Here is a 23920-nt window from a genome sequence, read left to right on the forward strand (position 1 = left end):
CGTGCCTCCCAGTTCTGAGGACTGCATGGCCAGAACTGACAAAGGACCTTCTGAGAGTCAAGCCAGCACGACCGCGCAAGCGGTTGAAACAGCCTGTCAAGAGATCAAGCCGGAGGATACACAGGAAACGTTGAAAGTACCTAGGCAGACAGCTGATGCAATAGAAAACCACGCGTCATCGGATCGCAAAGAGGACCCCCCAACCGAAATGGAAACAACAGTCAGCACTTTAAGGAAGCCAATGACAGCAAGTGGAAAAAGTTGCGTCTGGCACCGACGCGAGTAAGCGAAAATCCACCTTTCAGGATAGATATTCATGCATAAGGAAGATCCTCCCCTTCCTTTTTTCTCCTCCTCCCACTCCTCCACACACTCCCTTAGTTGATGGCCCTTGTTTTGCGACTTTAAATGTAAGGGGTTTTAATTATAGAAAAAGAACAGTATCATTTAAAACTCCTAATTGAAGATAAAGAAGTCTATTTTCTGGCTGTACAGGAAACAAAGCTTTCGCCGCCAGATGTGCAAGTAAAACGAGCCTCACAATATTTTCTGCAAGACTACGAAGTATACCTAAGCCATGCGGGTGGTCTGTCTGGGCGCTGTTTATTGAAAATTAGAAAATCTTTTCACTTCTCTGAATGAATGGTCACAAGAGACATTTTATTGTGTCCACCTCATTATGTGGTATTTTAGAGTTTTTGACACAAAGTAGAGAGTCTTATATGTTTATGTGCCCAATGAGGTTACTAACATAGTAACGTTTCTTCATCATCTCCGACCTTGTTTAATTTGTGAGGGGATGTTAGGTCTAGGAGCTTTCAACTGGTTTTGCGATGAAGCTGACTGAGCTCCAAGTAAAGCGCGAATTTACAAAAGCGCTAGGCTGCTGCTAGATGTAGTTGATTTGAGCAATCTTTTCGATACTGCTTCATTGCAACTAGGCAGAAAGCAGCGTTCATATATATTTACAAAATTCAGTTCACGCTAAGCTAGATAGAATTTACTGCTCCACAAAACTGTTTGAAAATTTAAAAACTTAGCGAAGTTAACACATAAAATATATAAATACCCAACAAGAATTAAAGAACCTTGGGCAGTATATATCCTTTTTTTTAAAACTAACTATAGCTACCAAGGTACGGAATATACTTTGCCGACTACTCTTATCCAGCTTAGTGGATGCTGGTTAAGAGTAGTCGAACTAACTGTTTATTTCAATCCAAATTTTTGCGATAAGTGCTAAATTGTTTTGAGCGGATGTTTTCTTTCGCTTTTTTTTAGTGAGGTTCTAACTTTCTCGATATGTCTTCACTGTTGTGCAGATTGCATGAATAGGCTACTTCTATTGTATAGCGTTAGTTCTCTTTGTAATTTGTTTTTCATTTGTATATTGCACATGTCATATGTCATGTATAATTTATTTTGGTGCTTTCATTTCGACTGCTACTTCAGGTGGCTTTGGGCTCGTGAAGCTGTTTTACGCAGCTTTTTTTCGTGTCACATTTCAACGTTGTTTTTGCTAAAAAAAAGTTTTAATATTATGATTAATTATTATTACTAATATAATAATAATAATAATAATAATAATAATAATAATAGTAATAATAATAATAATAAGAAGAAGAAGAAGAAGTGACATCAAAAATTTGCGATCTCGATAAGTGAATGGTAGATGATTATTTTATGTGCTTACAATGTTGACATGAACAGGTTTGTGCCAATGTTTCACATGGTACATAAAATTGAGAGATGGTATTGAGTAGCCAGTCCCTATATCAGTTTTACAGTCTAAAAAAAGTCCGTTAGTCTACTCTCCCGCAGAACACTCGGACAGCCAATCACCGCACCTTAAAGGGTAACTGCAAAGAAAAAAAAGTTTTTTTTTAAACAGCCTAATTGGGACAAGCATGTCACAAAACAAATGTTCCGCGAAAAAAAAATATTTTTTTTATCAATCTTTACGCCACAGGACGTAATTTAGTAGAGTCAGAATTTCTCCACATTTGAAACTCCCGCGCTTTCGACCCCCGCGGAAGAGGAGTACGCCCCGCCCCTCACTCTCCTTGCGTTGCGGAGTTGAACGGCGCAGCGTCTCGACTTCCGGCAAGATCTGGCAACCACGCCAGGCCGTGGTATTTTTTTGGTTTGACGCGGTTTGCGAGCACATGTAGCGAAGACGTCACCGGAGAAGTGCCCCTGTGATGTTCCCGGAAGATGGAAAGTATCGTTCGTAATCGTCGTGCGCGCTTTCAAAGCGAAGGGAGTCACAGAATCCACGAGTGCGCAACCACGAGCCAAGGTTCACGACAGCGCTGCGTTGGTTTCGGCGATCTCGTTCCGTTTGGTGCAACACGGCGATGAGACAGAGCTGAAACGTTTGTGGTGTGTGTAATGCGGTGCTAACACGGAGCGCAAATTGGTTGTTGTGGGGTTGACGTTCAACCAGTTAAGTCCCGTCGCCGTCAGCTGATCCAGTCAAACTGGTCCGGGAGGACGCTGGGAGCGTTCTTAAAAGTAAATCTGCCTCGTTCTGTTTCAAAATGTGGAAGTTTCCCGACGCATTCCGTGAGTAAAAAGCTGCGGGCGTTTTCAACAAAATTACTACGTTTTAATTGAACAATGGACTTCGCATTGTTGTCCTAAATCTGCCGTTTTTATGCTTCGTGTTGGACTGCGTTTGCACAGCGACGTGTTGCATCGTGCGGTGTGAATAAATTTGGGCACGATTTCGTACCTGCCTACAGATGCATGAACTGAGACCATTTTTATGTAGTGGACATAGTGCTTTTTTTATTTTCTGTCTAGTCGCGGACGTTAGGTGCACACGGGGCGAATCTCGACGGCCTCCAGAGCGATATGACGAGAACGTAACTGGACACGCTTGTCGCTACGCGAACGCCCGATTGCCTCCACCCAAATAGCATTCCTCTCGGGGCGACATGGCTGCTGGAAGGCTCACTGTCGGGATCACGCATCTAACATCTCCGAAAAGTCAGCATTTGCACGCACAAACAAGCAAAAAAAAAAAAAAAAAAAGCACGCTAAGCAAGCAAAGAGGAAAACGAAAGAACCGCGCTATGAAAGCCAAAACACCGCGTCGCTTCCTATCACTAACACCTGCGACAGCTGCTAAACACACACTACTTCACTTCAAGAAGTCTCACTCAAGCACCTGGGTCAGCACGAAACGACGAAACACTGATCACTTCGGCGAAACGATTAGTCGAGGTAGGCGAGACAGGCGGGAGCAGACTTCGGAGGCCATGAAAGATGGCGAAAACTTTTGTTTGTATGAATCCAAACGGAAGTGCCCGTCTTGTAAACCTTTTGTAAAGAATAATAACTCTCATCACATGGGTTATTCTTTAAACGTAAAAATATGCCGCTCAAAAGGAAATTGCAACGAATAACAAAGGTTTAACAACCAAGGTCTAAGCTGTCAATCAAACTCTTAGCCAATGAGAACCGTTTGGGATTGACGTCACATAATCACAACTTCGTGGCGCGCGATTTAAAACGGGCGAAATAGCCGCAAACTAAAATCAGTCTCACGCAATAAATATTGCTGTAAAAAATGTTTTTTCTCGCGGAAAAATTGTTTTTTGACATGCTTGTCCCAATTAGGCTATTTAAAAAAAAACTTTTTTTTCTTTGCAGTTACCCTTTAAGGAGGCAGCTCAGCGAATTACGATGCCGAAACGTATGTTTAGACCAAAAAACGCAGTCTGATTTGCTACATTAGGTAGAGCAAAACGTCACGCTTGCATTGCTTAAGGGAAGCTATGGAGCATCTTGAAAAAAATGAGTTAGAAGTGAATTCTAGTGTATTTTTACCCTACGAACCCGAATATTCAAACCATTTGCTGCGCAAGTATTGTTAAACGCGAGAAAAACACGAAACACAGTCGCTGTACGTGACGTCATCGACGGATCTTTTGGCTGCCCAAGCCTAGAAACGCGGGGCTTCAGCCCTCTTTTGTAATTACGCTTATAGCTCTCCGGCGCGTCGCATTGAAATAAAATTGTGATCACTGTTATTCTAAAGGCCAAATGAACACAATGCAAGCGTTTTTTCTCAAATGTAGAAGTGCCCCATCTCCCTTTAATGTGACAACTGAGACTGCGTTTTTTGGTCTAAGAATATGTTACTGCATCGTGATGCACTGAGCTGCCTCCATAAGTTGAGGTGATTGGCCCTCCATGTGTTGTGCTTGAAAGTAGACGCACTGGCATTCTTTACAGTATAGAGTGCCTTTTATTCTGCACTAGAGTCCTCTGAATATGCACGTTTGAAAGTTCAAAGTTTACGCGGTGCGGATCATCTACGAGTGCGGACAAGAGAACAATTTTTTTTAATACTGCTAAATTTGACGAGACATCACAAATTATGTACATCTCAGGTTATGTTAATGATTAGTTCTGTATGATAAAAGTATTTTTCTGTGTGCTAATAAAACTTGCACTTTTCAAGATCCACAGCTAATGAGAATTTTACGTGCGAACTAGGGATGAGTGGTGGCCGAGTGGGTTAGCGTACACCAGCTCAGAGCACGTGGAGCGAAAGCTCCCGCTGCAGCACCCAGGATTCTGGGTTAAATCCACACACATGCGCGCTTTGATCTGGATGAGCATCGTACCAGCGTGCGGTCGTGTATCAGAACTGCGTGGTGCAAGTTAATGACCCCAGGCTAGCGGTTGTAGTGCACTGGCGGCATTTCTCACCTAAACCTGGGAGAACAACTGCAGTAATACTTACAAAACAAGCGAGCTGGTGATGGTTCATGGTAATAAAACCCGAAACTCAGGAACACAGAAGGGGACGAACACAACACGAAGTCTGAAACACAGCTGAAGGTTTATTTGTCAGACACTCGTTTAAAAAGGCGAGCTCCCCTGGTGCCCGAACCGATATCCACAGTCCCGAAGGTCAAGCCACTTCCTCCCGTCCAGTCCACGTCAGCAGCCCTCCTCGCACACACAGCGCTAGCTGCTACAGAGTCCATGAGAACGTCCACGGAGTTAAGTTATCACCCTCCACTGCCACCACTGCTAACCCCCACTTCCTCGCAACGCTTCCTTGCCCCCCGCCGTGGAATCGTGCACAAGCGCAGTACTCAGATATACCCCCTTCCCGTCTCCCCCCCCCCCCCCTTTCCAGTTGCCGACGTAAACACAAACCTCGAAAACACATGGGGAGGCCCACCCAGTGAGCCAAAATGCGCCAGAGTGTGTTGTTGCAACATGTGAGGGATTGGCTCGAGTTGGGGTTAGTGAAATTTCAGAAAAGTTACGGCATAAGGATTAGTGGCTTCTTGGTGTTATTGGAGAGGTATTTGTCGGTCACTGATGTGGGTTTTGAAGGAAGGGAATTGGTTCAGAAAAAAGGTGTGTGCATTGGTTCACAATTGGCGCCCATTCTTTCTGAAGTCGAAACGGTGTTGACGTCGATGTCAGGTGGGACCGGTTTAGTGAAAGGCCATGTCGATGACATTTGGTTTGTACGACGAGAAGCAGTGACTCGCCGATGCTTGTGGATTTCATCCGAAACGCGGTGCCTGAGCTGGCCTTTGTAAAAGAATTTAAAAAAAATGGATCACTACATTTTCTGGATGTTAAGGTAAGTTTGGCGAACGGTTTCTGCTGGAGGTACGGCAGGGATGAACCCAGGCCATTGTTGCCCTACATGAGCTGTCATGGCAGGACGGTCAAGAGAGGTGTTGCCGCTTCACTGTTGAATAGTGCGCTCAGTAAATCTTGTGCGCATAAAGCTCAGTAAATCTTGTGCGCATAAAGCTCAGTAAATCTTGTGCGCATAAAGGCGCAAGCGTCTAGATTGTTAGCGGCAGGATACAAAAGGGAGCTTGTGGAAAGCGTAGCCGCGAGGGGTTTGCAGCGTTTGGCGGGTACGGTCGGAGTAAAAGAAAACATGAACAATGTAGTTTGCATTCCCTTTTACCATTCGGTTTCCTATAATTTGAAGGCTGTTGCTAAAAAATTTAACGTAACTGTGGTTTTCAGACCGGATTTTAAACTCAGCAGACTAACCCGATTCACGGGAGGGATGAGCGGGTGCCCAAAAAAACACTAAAATAGAGAAGTCGAGAGTCAAAAAGGGGTAAGTAAAACGTAAGGAAAGGTAAGTAAAACGTAAGGAAAACCCCATTGACATGTGGTTTTACTTACGTTGGCCCAACTGGAAGATGTATAAACGACCGGTTATTAGAGCACAAAGGGCAGTAGCATTGTGGGCTCAAAATTCAGAAATAGCCAGACATGTTTAGGAGTGGGCCAGAACAGAAATTATCTACAGTAAAAAAGATGCGATTAAAAGGGTATTGAGGGAGACCATTAAAATAGGGAGTATTGGGAATTGCATAAGCAATCCTTCTATTTCTTGAGACAACCTAACCTGGTCCTATATCAGAAACGGAGTTTTCGTCGCCGTGACGGGTGTGATCCAGCCGGAAGGTTAAGTAAAAGTGGCCTTTTTTTAAGGCATTGGAAGGAGAGGGAAATGAAGGGAAGGGGGGTATGTTTTTGGAAAAGTCGGGGATAAGTAAGTACAAAGCGAGCGTGTTCGTAACAGTAATTAAACATGAGGAACTACATAGAAGGGGGGATGGACGGATAGCGGAACAAACTGCACGGCTTTGAGATTAGTTTGCGGCGCATTTTGGCTCACTGGATGGGCCTCCCCATGTGTTTTCGAGGTTAGTGTTTACGCCGGTAACTGTAAAGGGGGGGGGGGGGGGAGACGGGAAGGGGGTATATCTGAGTGCTGTGCTTGTGTACGATTCGACGGCGGGGGGCAAGGAAGCCTTGCGAGGAAGGGGGGGATTAGCAGTGGTGCCAGTGGAGGGTGATAAGTCAACTGCGTGGACGTTCTCATGGACTCTGTGGCGCCTAGTGGTGTGTGTGCGAGGGGGCTGCTGACGTGGACTGGACGGTAGGAAGCGGCTTGACCTTCGGGACTGTGGATATCGTTTGGGCACCGGGGCAGCTCGCTTTTTTAAACGAGCGTCTGACAAATAAACCTTCAGCTGTGTTTGAGACGTTGTGTTGTATTCGTCCCCTTCTGTGTTTTTGAGTCTCGGGTTTTATTACCATAAAGCTGGGAGACTGGTCGCGTGTTGAGGTAGACCAAGCTCTAGGCTGAATAAATATACACACAACCGAATTTTTTCACGTGCGAACTGTGCAGACTATAGTTCGAAAAATACGAACGGCAACAAAAAATATTGAACATGAAAAACAAAACATAAACAAAAAAAAAACAAGGCGTTTGAAACAAATGAGATGCTGAATTTCGCTGTGAAAGTACTGGCTTGCAAAGTAAAAATTAGGCAAACTGATGCATTGCGAGTGTTTTATATTTATTTTTTATATACGTAAAGGTTTTATACCTGCAGCACCAGTGCATATGCACGTTTGAGAGATCCAGGGTTAAGTCGATGAAATTTATTTAATGGCAATTTTATTTTGAATTGTGGCCTGCGTTTGGTTACCACATGGTGCACTTCTTTTTAATGTTCATAGGCGAGTCATCATCGCAGCTGAACGCAGCTAAGAATTCTGGAGAATTTCCCATTGCAAGGTTCACCCTGGGGGAAAAACAACAATTAAATCTGTAACTGTTTGTTATGCCTGGATGGCTCATTTATTAGACATGTGCGTCATAAAAAAAGAGAGAGTATAGTTCTTAAAGAAACTAGGACAAATTTTCATCACAGAAAATATTCCAAAACAGAAAGCCGAACAAACTAATTTATCTCATTGTAACAAATATAGATGTTTGCATTAAAAAAATTTCATGATTTGAAGTGCCAGCAGGGTTTTCGTTGAATAAAACCAAAGTAAATGTCAAAAGTGTTACCTTCAAGTGGCTTACGCTCAAATTTGAACCACAACTCGGGCATATAATTTTCACTACAGATAAACATTTCGTAGGTATTCATTCAGGTTCACTTTTCAATGACTGTGTTAAAACCATTTGACCATTTTCATTTAACAATACAATAAAGCACTCTTCCGGTAACGAAGATTTAAGAGCCGTGCCACCGAAGTTGGGAACACAATATTAAAGGTAACTAAACATTTTATGAAAGTTCATATACGAACAAAAAATATTCAGGCAAGATTTTTGAACACAACAATTAAGAGGACTTCGTTGTGCACATTTGTATGCTCTATTAATCTGGGAGAGCACATTTTCGTTGTGTCTAGCTGTTGTATTTTGACTTCTCCAGCGTTTCTTGTTAATTAAACCTTCGCGTTGTACACCGTATTTGGCCAAAGCCACCGAAACTATATTTAATTTGTAGCTATGCTGCCAGGGTCTCTGAAGCCGGATGCTTACGGGACCAATCAATCGACAGTAATTTATTGTTCTCTGCTCACGATCTCTTCCGTGAATATCCTCGGAGACCATGATCACATGGTGCAAGACTGACGGTTGATTGGTCTGACGAGCACGTCGATCCCAACGTACTGCCGGTTAGAGGTATAAGGGGGATGGTAAGGCGCGTTCGCTCAAAATTTAACGCCATCACCAAACGTTCAAGCACTGACAGGGGATATATGTTCTGCGTCGGCGCTCGGCCGTAGCTTGCGTTTAATCAGTGCTTCGATTCATGCTCGGGGTCCAAATAATTGGGTTCATGCTTTCGTTGTGTGATTATGATTCTTAATGAGGACGCAGGTGAAAAGGAATAAATATAATCAGGAAGAACTTTCTGCGGTAGTTAGGAGTACGTGAATAGTTCGTAGTGACAGCAACGAAGAAATTGTTACATTTATATTCTCAAGATCGACGCGGTTTATAATCCCGCCCACGCATATTTAATCCCTTTAATAAAAATCATTCATTTAGTATTGTACTTATTTAGTGCCTACACTTAATACAACGTCGTTAATAACACCAGACACATAGTTCCCGCACACATTCATGTTATATTCTTTGTAGAGTTGACAATCAGTTTGTGCCACCGAAGCGCTACTAAGGGAGTGAGATCAGTTGTGCATGGCGGCTTACTCTATGAATAATTTGCGAAATTATTGCGTTCTAATAGCTTCATAATATGTTTAACTATCAAGAAACTCCCTACATCTGCTTGTAAGGTGTGTGTTTAGCGAACACGACCCACACAAAAGTCTAGTAAAAGCAAGCCTTGAGATACTGAATTCATTGGGGCTAAGCAAAGAGGGTTTATTGAGATCCTCGTAAAGCTGCCGCAGTCACCCCTTCTAAACAAAGCAATAAATCGATATAGGCATGCCTAATCTAACTTTCGTGGGAGGTGTGCAAGAAGGAACTGAACTGAAGAAGACATTTACCAGCCTACACCGACGCGAGAGGGCCGAAAACCTCCTTCGAACAAGGACCTAAAGCCTAAATGAGAGTATCACCAGCTTCTTCGAGGATGATCTGCATCTGATTGCTCGCGCCGACTCACGAGCCACCGACAAAAAGAAGGTGCGGATCCTCATACGAAGTGGAAGGCTGACATTTTCGGTGGTCTTGTTCGCAACCCCTTTCTACTGTCAAACCTCTCATCACGGAGGCCACGAGCATGTAAATTGCCCTCCTCGCAGAAGCCAGCCACTACCATCGGCACACGGGCGTAGCTACTTCTTCACCTTCGTGCTACGACATCCGTTGTAGCTTCACTGGAATCTGCGACGTCATTTGTGAGGTCGTCTAGGAAGAGCTGACGAGGGTGCTGTCCGCTGCCGCACGTCCGGCCCCATTTTTGGTCGCCAAGGTAGTGAGAAAAGAGGTTCAGCCAGCCATCCGATCAGAGGCTCCCGACATCGTGGCCCCACTTGAAGAGCCAACGGACACATGCGCCACAGTAGCCCGACGGTTACCGCCGGCTGGCCATCTCTACCAAGCGCTACTTTGACGAGGCGCCCCTTCTACACAGTATCCCCGACGCCAGGAAGATCGAGTGCACGTGCACGGTAAACCACTTCCACCAAGGTGGACTGACGTCTGGCGAACGGCTGACCGACGGCCGGTGTGCTTCAACTGCGCCGAAGCTGGCCATGTATATCGACGACGCGCTTACCGCGAAATTGGACTTGAAGGGTTCGCAGCAGACGCCCCGTGTCCGAAGTACGGTGTGCGATCGCAGGATACCAAGGAGTTCCCGCGCCGGCCACCATCCCTTGGGCAAGCTCATCTCCGAGGATCCCGCTTGCCGTCCCCACGCCGCCCCGTGTCGCCTCTTCGTCTGTTCCTTTGAGAGAGCAGTTTGCCCGTTTCTCGCCGGGAAAACTGAGTGCAGCAACGCCTGGAGGTGGCGTTGCCGAGGACGACCGAAGGACGCCGGGGCGCTCCCACTCTTTTCACGCCACGCATGGTAACCACGCTTCCGCACCAATGCCCAACAACTTAAACGTTGTTATCGACGGCCGCGATGCATGAGCACTCGTAAACACCGGGGCAGACTACTCAGACTTGAATAGGAGGCTCTCTCGCCGCATGCAGAAGGTTGTGACGCCCTGGTGTGAACCACAAATTCGAACCACCGGAGGATACCTTATTACGCTCGTTGAAAAGTGCACCGCCCTAGTCGAGATTCACGGCGGGACGTGCCCTGTAAAATTCGTGTTTCTACAAGACTGTGCCAGAGACGTCATTCTCGGCATGGACTTTCTATGTGAATATAGCGCCGTAATCGACATTTGAACAGAACAAACTGACGCGGCGGACACCTGTTCTGCCCTTCAGGGTAACTCCAAACATCGTGAGCCGCCGTCCAAGTCGCTGCCGACCACGTTAACCAGCTGTCGCGATCAAGTGTTGTTGTACCCATCATGATCAATGCAGCTACCTGCGGCGAAGATCTGGAAGACAATCTTCAATTGCCTCTGTGAAGAGGTATTGGCGTCGCAAGAGGAGTATATGAACCTGAAGATGTACGCACTGTGGTCCTCGTGACAAACTTCCGACAAGAAACGGAACACCTCACTAAAAGTGTAGCTGTGGACCACGTCGAGGAGCTCAGGAACTCTGCCGAAATAGTCACGATTACTGACGAATCTTCGCCACCTCAGCAAAACAGTACGTCGCCAACGAAGCCTGGCATTGACCCTAATCTTCCGGGTCCGAAACGACGGCAGCTGATTAGCTTCCTCTCCGAATACAGCGACTGCTTTGCGACGCCGTCGAAGCTCCGCCAAACCGCCGTTGGAAAGCACCGAATCGTTACCAAGAGTGACGCGCTCCCTGTGTATCGATCGCCGTACCGAATCTTCGTAAAAAAAATAGAGGTAATACAGGAGCAATTCAAGAGATGCTGAACGACGACATAATCCAACCTTCAAGCAGTCCATAAACCTCTCCTGTCGTGCTAGTTAAAAAGAAAGGCGGAACATTTAGGTGCTGTGTATGCTACCGGCAGCTGAACGTGGTGACGAAGAAAGATGTCTATCCACTCCCCCGCATCGACGACACGTTAGACCGGCTGCGCCACTCTCGGTACCTTTCATTGATGGACCTGAAGACCGGCTACTGGCATATCGAATTTGACGAACGGGACCGAGAGAAAACAGCTTTGGTCACGCCGGATGGGGTGTACGAGTCCAAGGTGATGCTCTTCCGAATACGCACGGCGCCTGCAACTTTTCAGCGTGTCATTGACACCGTACTGGAAGAGCTGTCGCGTCTACCTTGACGATGTCGCAGTGTTTTCCAGCCACTTTGACGAGCACTTAGGACGACTCCGAAATGTTCTCAATGCCAAACGGGCCGCCGGAATCATACTCAAGCCATCTAAATATTAGACAAAGATGAAAGAGCGTGTTGGTGAAAATACGGGAGTCAAAGAAAGAATAAAAACACTTAAGGACAAGGACAGACAGCACAGTTCTTTCAAAGAACTGTGCTGTCTGTCCTTGTCCTTAAGTGTTTTTATTCTTTCTTTGACTCCCATCTAAATATTGTTTACTAAGGGAACAAGCTGAGCTAGTTTGTTCTGATGCATCTTGGGTGAAACCAGCAGAACGAAAGAGGGAGCCTCCTACACACACATACGAGCCTCCTACAAGTCATTAAAACCACCATCAAAAAAGAGGCCTTTTCAATTTCCAGAATAATACAGGAATGAGGTTTTGGCATTTCTTGGAAATCCTACAATTTCACCTATCAGCGACTGTAGTAGCTCATCAGGAACACCAGTACGTGCAAAAGAGTGGAGTGCGTATTGGCTCACAAGTGGCTAAACTTTTATGCGATATTTTTCTTGCCAAGGTGTTAACGAGCCATCCAGAAGGTCCTAGAAGACACACCTATAGTAAGTACCTTTAGATATGTGGACGGGTTTCTTATTTTATGCACCACGAAAATTAACAAAAAAGATAAGGGATGCCTCAACACCACCATGGCACAGTTCCAACAAAGCTGCATGAATCTAACCTTCACATATGAGACTCCCATGGACAATGCCATACGGCTTCTGGATTTAGCTTTGACATTCCAAACAGGGCATGCATGTTGGAAATATCAAGCACGATCGGGGAAGGCATTTCTTCCTGAAAATCGGAACATTCAAAGAACGTGAAGCAAGCTGTGGCCATCTCAGCTCTCACAGCAAGGCTAAAGAAATAATGTCCACATCAAGTCCAAGAAAGTTTTGACACCCAAATATGTCGACTTCATAACGCGGGATACTCGAAACCCATAATCGCCTCCATCTGTGAGAAAATACGCCGCACCATCAAGAGGAATAATGTTACGAGTTAACGAACAAAAAAACCCAGAACACCCTTTGTAGTGATCCCATATATTCACGGGGTTACCCATAAGTTAAAAAATAAAAGCCGTTTACAACTCCCTGTAACGCCGAATTTGAGCGCAGCTCTTGAGGAGGAGGAGTGGCAGGTACGGAGAGGGGGCTATGCCCCTCCTCTTCTCCTGCTCACCACTCCATTTAGGGGAAAAATTTCCATTAAATTTAGCCTAGAAGATTCCCCGCTAAATTTAGCGAGGACGTTTTCCGCTGATGTAGCGGAAAATTTTTTTCCGCTAAATTTGGCGGGGAAAATCTTCCGCTAAACTTGGCGTGGAAAATTTTCCGCTAGACCTAGCGGGGAATTATTCACGCTAAATTTAGCGGGAATATTTTTTCCACTAAATTTAACTGGGAAAAGTTTTCGCTGAATTTAGCGGGGAATTTTTTTTCAGATATTTAGCGGGGAGGTTTTTCTGCTAAATTTAGCGGGAAAACTTTCTGCTAAATTTTGCGGGGAATTCTTTCTGCTAAATCTAGCGCGGAATATGTTCCGCTAAATTTAGCGGGGAAACTTTTCCGATAAATAAAACGGGGAATTTTTTTCCACTAACTTAGTGGGGAAAAATTTCCACTAAAGTTAGCAGGGAAAGTTTCCACTAGATCTAGCGGGAAAATTTTTCCGCCAAATTTAACGGTGAAAGTTTCCGTTAGATCTAGCGGAGAAAAGTTTTTGCTAAATTTAGTGGACAAATTTACCAATCATGCAACACGGTGACGCCCACGCCCCAGCCGATGGTGACGCCGACCCCGACGCCGCTCAGGCCGGAAACGGGCGCCTAGGAGCTGCGCTCTAAATATATAGCGAACCGGCAAAATGATCAAGTCCTCTTGTCGGCGCCTAATAAGGCTATTCAATGTTCCGCAAAATTAATTAAGCACCAATGAATACCAAAGAAACATATAATACCAGGCACCGAACGCAATACGGGCCCTGTGAAAAGGAAGTTATATATAGCATACCGCCAACATGTGGGCGCTGCTATATCGGACAGAGCGGTCGATGTATTAACGACCGAGCACGCGAACATGCAGCGAATCTTAGGAACCTTGCGGGACCCGGACATTTAGCTGCCCGCTGTCGGACATGCCTGTGTAAAGCAGAGCTCGACCATCTTCTTATGATAGGACGCCATAAAAACCAGATTGCAAGGGAGGTGTTAGAGGCCCTTGCTATAGACGAAGAAGGTGACAAATGAATGAATGAATAAACATTATTGCAGGTATGGGTTCCCTTGCAGGGAGCACTTAGTCCGGGGCCCAATACGTGGCGGCCACCGACTAGGCACGGTCCACCAGCCATTACTGGCCGGTGGCCTTGTCATCGGTCAGTCAGAGGGAACGGCTTGGCATTGCCAGACCATATCGAGAAGGGTGCGAGGATCGCCGCAGTGCGGGCACTGAGGCGGACCGCGGGAGGGGTACACGTAAAAGTAGAAAAGGGGCGTCGGGAAGGTGTTGGTTTGGAGTTGACGCCATAGGACGCCCTGTCTGCGAGTAAGGGAAGGCTGAGGAGGAGGGTGATGTTGTCGAGCGAGGCGTAACTAGGTGGGTTGAGTATGAAAAAAATTGCGGTGGCTTAGCTCGGCTATGCCAGTATATAAGTAGCGTGAGCTTATGCGCACAAAATGAGAGGCGCTTTTAAGGGGCTACGGTGCGGCGTCAGACTTGGCTACTGCTCAACGGAGGCGCACAGCTGGGCACGCAGCGGCGCCAGTGCGGCTGCCGCGGCTATGACGTCACTCCTTGGAATGCGCAGACCGGAGAGGCGCGCTTGGCGGCGGCGCCGGAACGAAATAATTCTTTATTCGTTCCTTGGCAGAGCTGATTAATTATTTTCGCGCTGTTTCGTTCATGTGGGAAGAAAAGAAGCGAGAAAAATAGGTAGCGGAAAGCTCTGTAATGTTCTATTATCAGGTTTTCACATAACGGTCGTCTTCATATTTAAAAAAAGTTTTTCTCGAGAACTCAAACAAAATGAGCACACAAACTCTAAATTCTACAGGAATTCTGGTCTGACGTAGTTCTTTAACAAATGCCCACATTCGTCCTAACCTTTTCTTGGGGACCGGAAATTGCTCATCAAAGAAAATTGCTCACTAGAACATACCCAATTCATACGTCAGCAAAAGTCACCAACTAATGTGCCTGTTGGGTGGCAAAACGTTGAGTTGGGCTAGTTGGTTTATTTCGGACTGAACGTCAAGAAAAGAAAAAAGGGACAAAGAGGTATAAAAAACTCGCTTAGTTTTGTCTATATTTCACTTTGTCCTTTTTGTTTTGGCGTTCAGTCCGAGATTTTTTTATGTTTTTTGTCTTTAATTTTGTAGAGTTGTGTTCAATTTACTTTAAACTCCTCGATTTCATTGTAGAACTGTTCGGATAAGAAAGCGACACAAAGGCCGATGAATATTTTAGAAGCTGCACGGCTTGCCATAGGCGCATGTAATCTGCTTTTAATATAACTCAGCGGATTCAATAATCTGACAAAAATTAAAGTCTAGCACCGGGAAGGGAAGGAAGGGACTCAATTAACAGTTACAGCTAGAGAAAACAGCAAAAAAGCTTCCATCTCCGAATGCAGAAACAGCAAGGAACACAATGTTTTCTCCTCAACACAAACTTCAAGACGCACAGCTATTCTAAGCATTGCTTCGTTTCCATTCTCCAAATGCGTTCTCGCGCGCGTGTGTGTGTGTGTGTGTGTTTTTTTTTTTTAAACAACGGTGGGCGGCCGACGCGTTTCGCGAGTTGCCGCTGCTCTGTCCAGACTCCCAAGCGTGTTCAGAGACACGACAACCCTCGTTGCTTATGCTCAGCTGCAACCTAAGATGGACCGCGGCCAATCCTATGAGCCATCTTGAAAATTGAGTGCTCTGATTGTACAAAGAGTCTTCACGATCCGCGCGTCGCTGCTCAGCCGGAAATATAGGCTCCTTAGCACTGGATATGCCAGGCGAGCTGCTAGCGTTCGCTGCAGTCAACTTTAGCGTGAAACTCTGTGCAAGTGTTCTTGCTTACTTGCTTTTCTGCGAGGTCCTCGGCTCGGCGGTTTGGCTGGTTTGGATTGAAGCTAGGTTGAAGAAACCAGTGCTTGATTTTTCAACGGGGTGGATGTCCACGCAGCATATGCTCACCAGGCTACTTGAAATAAGAGGCTTCGCTGGAGGGTTCCTCTAAAAAGAAGAAAGCTACAGGTCGACTGAAGGCGTTTGGACGGAGGTCGAAATGCTCGCAGTATCGCTTCGCCCGTCAGAAGTGGCGACGAAGACATTTTAGAAGGAACAGCTCACTGTAGGAGATTTCTCCGAAGCATGGCTGCGATGTTCCATAGACACTTCCAAGATATCGTCGCCGTTAACAAAGGGCTTGGGCCAGTCAATTAGAAAGAGAAAGCGGCAACCTCTTGACACAGATGTCTTCTGTGCAGCAGTGAACACGGATCCCTGCTACCGCCTTCTTCTCATACCTAAGCAAAATTTCCGGGTCCCGTTGCATTTGGCAAAGACTTGGAGGCAAATCACAGCTTTGCAAAGCGAGCAAGATTCTACCCTTTCTTCTGAGTCTCCGGCGGCTCCAGATGATCCTGAAGACGCCCTGGAAGCGCTCCTCAAGGAAAGAGAGGTTGAGGCTGGCGTGTCCGTTCAAGGTACCAGTAGCCCACTTGATAGAGCATGGCTCCTGGAAATGCTAGACAATGAGCCGCGGCTTTCAAGGGACGTTAACGTGTTGCAGTTTTCGGCGGAAAGAAAGGAACGCTATCCAGAACTACGCATTGGCGCAAGTAGCCCTGGGAATGCCTGCGACCCAGGTGAGTGTGGAGCGAGCCCTTTATGCACTGAAGTTCATTTTATTGTCTCAGAGATGCCGTCTTTCCCCGGATATGCATGAGGACGTCCTGCTTATTTCGTCAGCTGCCTGACATTGAACTCTGCTTTCACCCACGTCACGAGGTGCCCCAGCACTAGCTCGTTCATTCCACACAGTAATGTGAGCCTTTGCATTTTATATGGGACACTTTTATAAAATATGCATATTTTATCGTTTACTGCCGTCAATTGTTTTTGTAGCATATGAGTACAAACCGGTTTGAACTGGTTCAAACCTCTATTTTTTCCCTCCGAGTCGAACCGGAGTTGAACCGTTTTCCTTGATCCGGAACGAAAACCAGAAAGAAAAACATTTAGGTTCGACACCCTGGGCCTACGTGTAAGGAATACCGACGACATGGCATGACGTCGAGACAATCGTGAGCTGCGCGCACTAATAAAGCATCTAGAAGGGGGCGGGAGTGCCATTCAACGCGTTTTCTTACGATCCCTGCCGACCGTCGCATTCGACAATGTGTGCTCTCCAAAGAGAACTTCAGGGACAACAATTCGCCGAGGCTGCTGGTAATCCTAACCGACCTTTGAGAGGAGATCTCTCAATCCTTATACGACGACCCGACGTCCGGATTCCTTGGTTACGACCAGAAACTGGCCCGTATTCGTGAGAAGTATTACTGGCCCGAACTCCTCGAAACCGTCCACCTCTACACACAATTTTGCCACGAGTGTAAGCGACGCAAAAATCCGCCGACGAAGCCGGCTAGTCTTCGGGAGCCTATGCCTCCGCCAACTGCACCGTTCCAGCAGATCGGAATGGATATACTTGGTTCTTTCCTGCAGTCAACCCTGGGAAAGCGTTGGATAATGGTAGTCGCTGAGTATCTAACCCGGTACGCCGAGACAAAATATCTTCAGTCAGTTACTGCTGTGGAACTTGCCAAGTTCTTTATCAATTTCGTCGTCCAACGACATGGCGTTTTTCAAGTCCTAATTAAGGATCGGGGGTCATCGTTCGTGGCGCAGCCGACGCAGGAAACTCTTCTTTTCAGCCAGAGCAGCGATCGTCGCCCCACGGCGTACCACGCGCAGACCAACGGGCTGGAGGAGAAACTCAGCAATACAATCGCCGACATGATCTTCATGTACTTGAAAGGAAAGCACAAGGCGTGGGACTAAGTGTTGCCCTACGCCACGGTCGCTTACAACACTGCAGTTCAAGAGACCAGCGGAGTTACACATTTACAGCTGGTATATGATCGGAAGGTAACGACGATGCTTGACTCGATGTTGCCGTACGAGCCAGCTGACTAAGGGAGCGACGACGCCCAGGTGGTAGCGCAAGGGGCCGAACAATTCCACCAGATTTCCCGCCTCTGGCTTCAAGAATAGCAACGTGTCGACGTTGGCCACTAAAACTTTTGTAGTCGCGACGTTCGCATTCAGCCCGGAGATATAGTGTGGCTCTAAGCACGCATTCGCCACCGCGGTCTCAGTGTCAAACTGTGAAAACGCTACTTCGGACCCTACAAATTGCTTCGTCGACTCGGAGATCCGAACTACGAGGTGATGCCCGACAAAACACGGACCTCATCACGCCGCCCTCCAGGACGGGAAGTCGTCCACGCCTTGCGTTTGAAACCGTACAACGTTCGACAGGAGCATTCTTCTACTAGGTTTGATAGGACCGTGTTTTACATGCCTCCGTAGTGCGCCATTATTTTTGTTTGTTTTTCTGTTTTATTTTCTGGCACGTCGCATCGAGACGACGTAGTTTTAAAAGGGGGGGGGGGGGGGGGGAGTATTGCAACGCTCGACGCCGAGCGAGCGCGTTCGTGGCCGAATGGTTAAAGCGCTTGGCTATTGCGCGGAGGCCGCAGGTTCAATTCCAGGGAGCAGACTGGTCTTGTATACATTCTTTCAATTTGAGATTCTCGAAAGTTCAAGAACCTTGTCGTCTGATCGAGTTTCGATTGTTCTACGCGCCGAACGTTCTGCGGCGAATCTCCTGGAAACCCACGGTGGCACAAACGATGCTTCGCGTAGCGGTCCGGAGTCAGTCTCGCTATTGCGTGGGAGATCGAGCTATAGGGGGCGCTTTATCGAGCTTCGTTGCGGCGTTTATCAACACAGCAACGAAGTAATTGAACCGATCTGGGCACCTGCGTGTCACTTTGATCAGTGCTTTCGTCGCACAAGGAGCGGGCTTCGAATTGTCATCTTCCATCTCTCTGATCAAAAGGAAACGAAAAAATTCGGTTTGTTTTTCCCAGAGCTGAAGCATACCGCTAGAAGTGTGGCTGTTCGATTTCCTCTCCGATCGCGATTGATCGTGCTACTCCGCCGACCTTCGACGTCTTCGACGTTACTGAAGTGAACTCTGAAGAAAGGAGCCATGGACAGCGTGTCTGGTGTGCCAACAGACTGAAGGTTTATTCGACGCTGCCGATATTTTTTATCGGCTCGGACGATCTTGGTTGATCGGCCGTGCAAAGTTTATAAAAAAACAAAAAAACTTCTTCAGCCGCAGGAGCCGCAGTGCAGTCGCAGCGTTTGCAATGTCACTCGCTCCCTAACAGTTACCTCTTTGTACTTTTGTTTTCGTTACAAGTTCGCCAAATTAAAATTCAGTTTATGTACATTCGTCTCCTCATCATCTGCCATTCATGACAATAAGACCCGTACATAAAGCTAGTAAAAGCAAGCCTTGAGATACGGATTTCAATGTGGCTAAGCAGGGAGGGTTTTAAGAGCTCCTCGTTAAGCTGTTGTAGTCACCTCTTCTAAGTTAAGCTATAAATATATCTAATCAAACCAAATTTAACATTATATAAAAAAAATTGTTTCAGTTCGTTATGCAGATTACACGCTCAAAGCAAATATTTTCGGGATTCGGAGAACCATAACTACATGGATACCGCTTGGGAAACTAATATGAAAATTAAAAAAAAAAGAAAAATAAAAGTCTAAGCTATGTGATTTTGTAAAACATCGGTTGTCCTATACCAAGGAGTGCCTTTTCTAATATACGTAGATAAGAATAGCTGTACACTACGAAATACAAAATTTACGGGCGTCCGTTCACTATGTCTGAAGCATAAAGCTTCTGCAATGACCTTAAGGAAAAACTAACTTCAGACATTGAAAGGTAAGGATGATTTAGCGGTGGAGCTCGTGAGTGAACATACTACAAAAACACGGGCGCGAGGAGACGCCAAAAAGGGGACAACAGTCAGGAGGTATGGTCTGGTGCTCGTTACCTTTTTTTGCGTCCCCTCGTCGCCGCGGTTTTTCAGTGTGTTTCAACTTCCAATACGCCCAGTTTAACATCTGCTCGTTTATGGAATACTTCAGTCTTACCACAAAGAAAATTGAATAAGCTTCCGAAAATGCAGCGGGGAGTGTCGTGTCATTACAGTGCTCGTTAAAATGACACATAGAATTATCTTTGAGGGTCTCGTTTTACACCAACAAACATTCACTCACCGATACTTCCCAGGGCTATGGGGGTCATCTTCTACATCATTTCGCAGCCTTTTTTCCCTAAATTTTTTGCACAAGTCCTAAAAAACAAATCAAAAATAAAATTAAAGACGTTCACAAGTCTCTGCAATGCCGAACTGAAGCTCAACTCTTGAGAAGGAGGGGGAAAGGGTACAGAAGGGAAAGTATGCACCTCTTCTTCCTCCCCCCCCCCCCCCTCCCCCCTCCGTACACTGCCCTTCTTCTGGCCTACTGCCCTCCCATTTAGCGGGATATTTTTGCTAATTTTCCCGCTTGATTTAGCCGGGAAATTTAGAAAAAATTTTCCACCCAAATTTGGGGGGGGGGGGGGGGGGGAGGGGGACTGAATTGCTGTTGAGGTCACGTGGCGTAAATTACCCACTAAATTTAGAAAAAAAGATTTCCCGCTAAATTTAGTGGATAAATCTTTCCGCTAAATTTAACGGACACATTTTTCTGCTAAATTCAGCGGGCAAAAGTTCTCGTTGAATAAAACGAAAAAATTATTTCGGTAAATCTAGTGAAGAGATTTTTACGCTAAATTTAGTGGGTTACGCTTTCCAAGCTAAATTCAGCGTAAAACTTTCCCCTGCTAAATCTAGCGGAAAATTTAGAGCAAAGTTCCCCATGTAAATTTAGCGGAAAAATTGTCCGCTAAATTTACCAAAAAGATTTCCCATAATGCAACACGCCCGGCTCGCCGACAGTAACATCACTCAAACCGGAAGCGGGCGCCTAAAGGAGCCCTGCAATCATAATTGAGCGTCTACCTTTTTTTTTTTTTTTTTGCGGTTTCCAAGTCTCTTGGGGTTCGGGGAAGCCAGCGGGCACGGAGAGAGTAATTAAATATCACTGCGTCACATTTTAGCCGGACGACGCGGAAACCTCCTCCACCTACGTGGACGACCCGCGTTGCCAAAAGCGCGCGATATGTGACGTTTTTGGCCCTGGGCTTACTAATGGTCAGAGCTGCTAAAAGCTTTTTTTTTTTTAGTCGAGATACAAAATATAACTACATACAAAACTTGAAAGTATAAAACAGAGAGGACGAGGACGGGAACAGGACATCTTTCATTTAGCAACAACATAGAATGGCACAACGATAAAACCGCCCCCCAAGGGTCTCAACGTTCTCAAAGAGGGAAAGGAGATAATAGTTATAAAGGAAGGGGAATACACTAAAATAAAAGTTTGAAAAGCGCGTCAGTAGTCTAGTTATTTTCGATTACTTAGAATTAACCTTGGTCATTGTCAGTGATAATGCGGAATTATTCTTGTTTGCAGTCCGAAAAGGGAATTGTACTATAAATATAAAAGTTTAAAAAGCTGTAGCGTCACGACGAGGTGTCAATATTCTAGTCATCTCTGGTGTTAAGAATTCGACCTCTGTCTTTGTCAATGATAATGACGGTGCAGAAATGTTGTTGTTAACAGTCCCCATGGCAAATGACTCGATGATTTCTCTTCCAAATCTGTTATTGTGCCCGCCCAGTATATTAGTATTAGAAAAATGAGGTGTACAGTCATCGCATGTGCGGCTGTGAACGACAATGGGGTGATACGACTCAGTTGAAGCCTTTGATGCTTCCAAGTTATGTTCTCTGAGTCGGTGGTTGACGCATCTCCCAGTCTGTCCAATGTACTGACTGCCACAGCTTAGTGGAATCGAATAAACCTTCCTTTCTTCGCATTCTACGAACTTTTTTGCATGTTTTACATTGCACCCTCGGGGACTGTCGCTCCCATTAACCTTTTTGCACATCTGTTTGAGGCGCATACGACAAGAAAAAACCATACTCGTGTCAAACTTGGACGCGATAGACCTTAAACGGTGCGCGCACCGTTTAAGGTCTATCGCGTCCAAGTTTGACACGAGTATGGTTTTTTCTTGTCGTATGCGCCTCAAACAGATGTGCAAAAAGGTTAATGGGAGCGACAGTCCCCGAGGGTGCAATGTAAAACATGCAAAAAAGTTCGTAGAATGCGAAGAAAGGAAGGTTTATTCGATTCCACTAAGCTGTGGCAGTCAGTACATTGGACAGACTGGGAGATGCGTCAACCACCGACTCAGAGAACATAACTTGGAAGCATCAAAGGCTTCAACTGAGTCGTATCACCCCATTGTCGTTCACAGCCGCACATGCGATGACTGTACACCTCATTTTTCTAATACTAATATACTGGGCGGGCACAATAACAGATTTGGAAGAGAAATCATCGAGTCATTTGCCATGGGGACTGTTAACAACAACATTTCTGCACCGTCATTATCATTGACAAAGACAGAGGTCGAATTCTTAACACCAGAGATGACTAGAATATTGACACCTCGTCGTGACGCTACAGCTTTTTAAACTTTTATATTTATAGTACAATTCCCTTTTTGGACTGCAAACAAGAATAATTCCGCATTATCACTGACAATGACCAAGGTTAATTCTAAGTAATCGAAAATAACTAGACTACTGACGCGCTTTTCAAACTTTTCTTTTAGTGTATTCCCCTTCCTTTATAACTAGTATCTCCTTTCCCTCTTTGAGAACGTTGAGACCCTTGGGGGGCGGTTTTATCGTTGTGCCATTCTATGTTGTTGCTAAATGAAAGATGTCCTGTTCCCGTCCTCGTCCTCTCTGTTTTATACTGTCAAGTTTTGTATCTATTAACCAACACGCTCGTTTTCAACTGTAACAAAATATAAGTGTCGCGAACCGTTTCAATTATGTATGAAAGTAGTTTTTCTTCAGTATTTTAGATCAGAAAAGAAACAAATGCAGTTTTTAAAGTACGGAAACAAGAAATGACTCGTCGACCTACCCGCCAAAAAGCGGCGGAAAAAAACGGCGCATACTAGAAAGGGCTTGTGGGATGAGGCGCCGACGAACGGCGAGCGTAGAGAGGCCCCGGATGTACGCGGCGGCGCTGCGGTCGTAGACCGGCTCGAGGATCGACCGGTTCCAAGCGTGCCGAATGCTTTCGGCGCGGGCTTGGCTGGCGATTTGGCCATTTGGAGGTATGGCAGCGCGAAGTGGCTCCCGTTCTGAAGTGATATTTATCCCGTGTTCGCTGTCGTTTGTGGCCAATGAAGTGCTATGCCGAATTAATCTTAAATTGCGCAGCAAAAGCAATGCCACCCGCCCTGGCCGTCCGCTTCATAGAGCCTATCCAACATGTGCTTTAGTGGCGCCCTCTCGAGCTGTCGACATGGAGTGCGGCAGCCGTGAGGGCTTGATAAGCTCACTACTCCTCCTCTGGTTCACGGCCACTCAAGCCAGGACCTACGACGTCATGAAGGAGGTTATTTTTTGCTTGTTTTTGTAATTCTAATTTGCCGATAACTTCTCAAATAAAGCGAAATTTGAAAAAAGAAAGGTTTCATCAAGTTACTGCATTTAGTGCGCTCAGGTTCGGTGCAAATTAAAAACCAGACAAAAAGTTGTTCCAGGGCCCCTTAAGGAGCTCTGCTTTAAAACGTAGCAAAAACATATAGAACATACCTTGTTCAATAGGGAGTTTTCGCAGACCGCGTTTGCTCCTCCGCTAAGCCCTCCGACACGAAGAAGCAGCTACCGCGCCTGCGCACCGATGGCCGTGACTGTAAAGTTCGGGGTGTCGCAGCGGGTTGCGGAGGGCGTTGCGGGACGGCGAAAGCGATATACGAACACTCTCTATGATATTGCGATTATTTAAATTGTATGTTGCCTGAAAAATTTCCTTTTCACTCCTGTGTTCCCAAAAGTGAGAATGTTTATTGCATCTCGTATAAATGTGTTTTATAAGGCACATTAGGCAAGTCACATG

At 45.9% G+C, this 23920-nt stretch overlaps 1 protein-coding gene across 1 annotated transcript in view; it reads right to left on the reverse strand.

Annotated features, from left to right (window-relative positions):
- Window positions 1–7501: 7501 nt before the first annotated feature.
- The window catches only part of LOC8033495 (neprilysin-1-like), a 200871-nt gene continuing 184452 nt past the window's right edge, over window positions 7502–23920 (reverse strand). Inside the window, exons 19-20 of the mRNA XM_002404656.3 lie at window positions 20105–20181; window positions 7502–7601 (exon numbers count right to left, since the gene is read on the reverse strand). Of these exons, the coding sequence (XP_002404700.3) occupies window positions 7502–7601; window positions 20105–20181 (177 nt within the window). The remainder of the gene's footprint in view (window positions 7602–20104; window positions 20182–23920) is intronic.

The sequence above is a fragment of the Ixodes scapularis genome, unplaced genomic scaffold (genome assembly GCF_016920785.2).
Source record: "Ixodes scapularis isolate PalLabHiFi unplaced genomic scaffold, ASM1692078v2 PGA_scaffold1__304_contigs__length_218370807, whole genome shotgun sequence".
NCBI lineage: Eukaryota > Metazoa > Arthropoda > Arachnida > Ixodida > Ixodidae > Ixodes > Ixodes scapularis.